The following is a 4,680-nucleotide window of genomic DNA, read 5'->3' on the forward strand; positions in this document are numbered from 1 at the left end:
TTCAGCATCAAGGAAAACTGGGATGTGGGTCCTTGTGCTGCTTTTACACTCTCAGAATTGTTATGTGACCAAAGAGGAAAATGAATATTGGGGCAACCTAGCAGCCTCTTCAGCTCCTGACTGTCTCTGATCCTGTGCCCACATCAAGATTTTTCAGGAGCTCCTCAGAAATAATGAATGATGGGGCAGAGAACAGAATTGGAGTCTCATGCAGGGCTCTAGGGACCAGGGACTGGTATTGGACCTGCTCTTCCTGTTGTGAACTCAGGAAAACCCTTTAATTCTCTAGGCCTTGGCTTCATCTTATGTTACATGAGGATAATATCATAGATGGTCTTTAAGGAACACATGCTAAATGTTGGTGATACTACAGGGAAAATGACAGGTATGACTTAGTCCTTATGGAGCTTCGGGTTTCATGAGGAGGACAAACATATCATACCATAAATATAGATGGAGAAACTCTTTAGTGCCCTGAGTGTGGATAACAGAGGTTCTTCTTTTCCTCCCATTTCCTTTCTCGGCCAATCAGGGCTGTGCCAGCTTGTCCCTCTAAGAGAACTCATGATGGATGCATTCACTCCTGATGTTTCTCTGTACTCCCAGCAAAGGGTGTATCTTCTGTCCACCAGGAGGCCTCCTGCCCCTGTGCATCCTTAGGATTCCAGAGCAAACATGGCCTCTGATAGGCAAAAAGGAACTCCTGAATTTATTCCTAAATGCCGTTCACTTACCTCTATTTTGTTCCCTCTTTGATTTGACTCTCATTCCCTATCTGGAGTTTGCTTGGGTCAGTTTTTTTCAATCCACAATTTTGACTGCCAACTTGGATTTAACTTGAGAATCATTCCTCTGCTTTACTCCCTCTAACATGTATAATTGACACAGGGTTGTTCTAGGTATAAACGGCTGCTCCAAGACTGGATTGTGAGTCAGCCCTGCTGGACTCAAATTCATACTATATAATATATAACCCCTGGGACAAATAATTCCCTTTCTTTATGCTCCAATTGCATTATCTGCCATATGGGGATAATACCAATTCTTACCTCCTAGTCTCTTCAGGTGATTAAAAGAGATAATACCTTATAAACTCTCAATCAACTACTGTTATTCTCCCAGATTAGACCTAATCCTCGTTCTCCAGTTGAAATCTGCATTAATATCTCTCTTTACACTCCAAGTACTACACATCACCTATTTCCCCTCGTGGTTTGCATCAACAAAGAAATGCTACCAGAGATCTCCTGAAAGAGAGAATGAAATAGGTTTACATTGTGTACACTCAGTAGAACATTTAATAGTCCCCCACAGATATTTCCACACTTCAATTACCTGCACCAGTTACACTCAGACCTCATCTGCACTTATTCTTTCCTCTGTTCTATTGCTGGGTAATTCAGATGAGACCCACACCCTCCCCAAACACTGTGTACAAAAATGCTTCTAGGTGTTCAGCAAAGCCACACTGAGTCTTCATTTCAAAGGCACATCAGTTATCAATTCAGGTTTTGGGCACACATCAATAATTCTTCTCAACACAGATAGAGCTGTCCACAAATAGAATCCTGATGAATGAAATTTTCTTCATCGAGTTATACTGTGTGTTCTAATACCTAACATTGAGCTTTCATCTTTATTTTCCATTTCATCCAAATCCTCCAGTACCATTAGGCTCCTCATGCATGCATTCCTTCATTGAAAGAATGTTTATGAAGAACACATTGTGCTGCTCATCGAAATAGGCACTGTGAGTATAAAATGTAAAACGTGGTCCTGTCTGCAATGACTGGCACACTGAGTTATTTCTCACCCACCAGGCCCAGCCATTTTCACACTTATCCTAGCTAAGGTCACATTTTCCTCTGATTCATAATGCATGGTCTTCTTTCCTGTCCATGGATAACCAGTCCTAGTCACGAGTGTGTCACAGCCACCTCTTTGTGTATCTGACTTTCTCCACCTGAGATAAAATATCAGGCCCATGATACAGTAATGATCGGGTCCACAGCCCTGGCCGGATGAGTTGGGGGTGTTTTGATCCTAATGTTATTCCCATGTCAGTACAGAACTTGTGTGTCAGTAGAGAGAGGTCAGGCTTCAGAGTCAAGAAGAACTGGATTTCAAACTGGATTTGAGGACCCTCACCTTTTGATAGGTGACTTATTCTCTGTGAGTCTCTGATCTCTCCTCTTTAAATGAGGACAGGAAAAATCCCACATGGCAGGGTGGTGGGGAGAATCAGAGATCATACACCTGATGATCACATCTGGTTTATGTTCCCAGGGGCACCAGACTAGGGTTTCTGAGCATGGATCCAATCATCCCAGCCCTGGGTACATCGCAGACACCAATCAATGAAAGTGAGGAGACTCCTTGCTACAAGCTGACCCTGATCCTCACGGTGCTGACGTGCATCATTTCCCTTGTGGGGCTGACAGGAAACGCGGTTGTGCTCTGGCTCCTGGGCTTCCGCATGCGCAGGAACGCTGTCTCCACCTACATCCTCAACCTGGCCGCGGCAGACTTCCTCTTCCTCAGCGGCCACGTTATATATTTGCCATTATGCCTCATCAATATCACCCATACCATCCGCAAAATCCTCATTTGTGTGATGATCTTCCCCTACCTTACAGGCCTGAGTATGCTGAGCGGAGCGCCCATGAGCCAAGGGCCACAGAAACAGGATTCGAGCCTGTGCGCCCATGTCCATTCCTGTGGCCTATCTGGCTAACCGCCAAGTGCGCTGCCCCTGGGGCTCCTCCACACACCTGGTAGTGGTCCGTGGTGTCCCTGGCTCTGGGCCCTGTCCCTGCTGCGGAGCATCCTGGAATGGATGTTCTGTGACTCTCTGCTTAGTGATGCTGATTATCGTTGGTGTGAAATATTAGATTTCATAGCAATCGCATGGCTGATTGTTTTATGTGTGGTTCTCTGTGGGTCCAGCCTGGTCCTGCTGGTCAGGATTCTCTGTGGATCCCGGAAGATGCCGCTGACCAGGCTGTATGTGACCATCCTGCTCACAGTGCTGGTCTTCCTCCTCTGTGGCCTGCCCTTTGGCATTCAGTGGGCCCTGTTTTTCAGGATCCACCTGAATTGGAACGTCTTACGTTGTCACGTTCATCTAGTTTCTATGTTCCTGTCCGCTCTTAACAGCAGTGCCAACCCCATCACTTACTTCTTCGTGGGCTCCTTTAGGCAGCGTCAAAATAGGCAGAACCCGAAGCTGGTTCTCCAGAGGGCTCTGCAGGACACGCCTGAGGTGGATGAAGGTGGACGGCGGCTTCCTGAGGAAACCCTGGAGCTGTCCGGAAGCCGATCGGAGCAGTGAGGAAGAGCCTCTGCCCTGTCAGTCAGACTGGACTTTGAGACCAACACTGCCCTGCCAACCTTGACAATTATATGCGTTTTTCTTAGCGTTGTGCCTCAGAAATGTCTCAGTGGTAACTCAAGGTCTTCGAATAGATGTTTATCTAACCTGACAGTTGCAGTTTTCACCCATGGAAAGCATTAGTCTGACAGCACAATGTTTAGATTCTCCTTGATATTACCAACATATTTTCCCTGTTATCTTACACTGAATCTTTCCTACTGAACACTTTTTCTGCACTTTTCATTGTAATAAAAGGAGTTCCTGACCAAAACACTAAAACAGTTTATACTTGTTTTCTACCTGATAGTACCAAAAAGGAAGATTCCTTATTAATCTCTCAGATTATGTTCGCCTGAAAATCATGTTCCCTTCTATGACTGGCGGCATTACTGCAGTTGGAATCTCGATTCTGAATAAATGAGTTCTGCTACCTCTAAATTCCGTTGAATTCTCAGATATAAAGCAAAATAATGTCCTTAGAGAGAGATTCTCCCTTCATAAAAATAGTCTTAGAAATTGGTTTTATGAATAGCCCTCTCCTGTCATTTGTCCACACATGGTCACACCTTGGCCTTGGTTTCTAGTAAAGACAACCGTGGCCCCTTCCCCTTGAGAACTGGTAAGTGCTTCTTTAGCTCTTCCTGGACTAACGGACCAGTGAGGAGCCTATAAATATATCCCACCTGTTCCATTTTGGCCATTGGAAACCTCAATATTGGTTTCAAACTGGAATTATCTTGGAAACCATTTATTATTCATTTACAGAGTCTTTAAGTTGTAGAATTCTTCATTCTTCCAGGTTTTGTACAAATTGTTCTGGGTGTAACTTTCAGTTAGTTTTATGGCTGTTAACATAAGAAGCAAAACTGAAAACATCTGACTTTTCCATGCTAATGTCAATTATAGTATCTGGATAATAACTTACAGTTGGTACAAAATTCTGATACATGGTACAAAATTCTAAGTTGTGACTTAGATGAACACAGAAACATTGTGCTAAGGAAAATATGCCAGATACCAAAGAACAATATTGTAAGATCAAATTCTACAAGGTATCCAAACTAGGGAACTCGTGAACACAGAAAATACATTAGGAGGAGCCTAGTGCTGGATGTTGGAGAGACTGTGTAGCCATTATTTAATGAGCACAGACTTTCTGTGCAGAATGATGAAAAGTTCTTAAAAGGGATAGTGGTAACGGTTACGACTTATTTTGAATGTACTTAATGATATTGAATTGTACAATTAAAATGGTTAAAGTTGTAAAATGTATGTTGTGAACATTTTACCACAAACATGTAATTATA

The 4,680-nt window shown here is 43.5% G+C and overlaps 1 protein-coding gene across 1 annotated transcript; it reads left to right on the forward strand.

The window, feature by feature from the left end:
• Positions 1 to 719: 719 nt before the first annotated feature.
• On the forward strand, positions 720 to 3,331 carry LOC108528140 (mas-related G-protein coupled receptor member X3-like). Its single transcript, XM_017869820.1, has 2 exons — positions 720 to 2,697; positions 2,779 to 3,331. The coding sequence occupies exons 1-2, from the start codon at positions 2,312 to 2,314 to the stop codon at positions 3,329 to 3,331; spliced, it is 939 nt and encodes a 312-aa protein (XP_017725309.1). The 5' UTR covers positions 720 to 2,311.
• The last annotated feature ends 1,349 nt before the right edge of the window (positions 3,332 to 4,680 follow it).

Source organism: Rhinopithecus bieti, unplaced genomic scaffold (assembly GCF_001698545.2).
Source record: "Rhinopithecus bieti isolate Rb0 unplaced genomic scaffold, ASM169854v2 scaffold_986, whole genome shotgun sequence".
Classification (NCBI taxonomy): domain Eukaryota; kingdom Metazoa; phylum Chordata; class Mammalia; order Primates; family Cercopithecidae; genus Rhinopithecus; species Rhinopithecus bieti.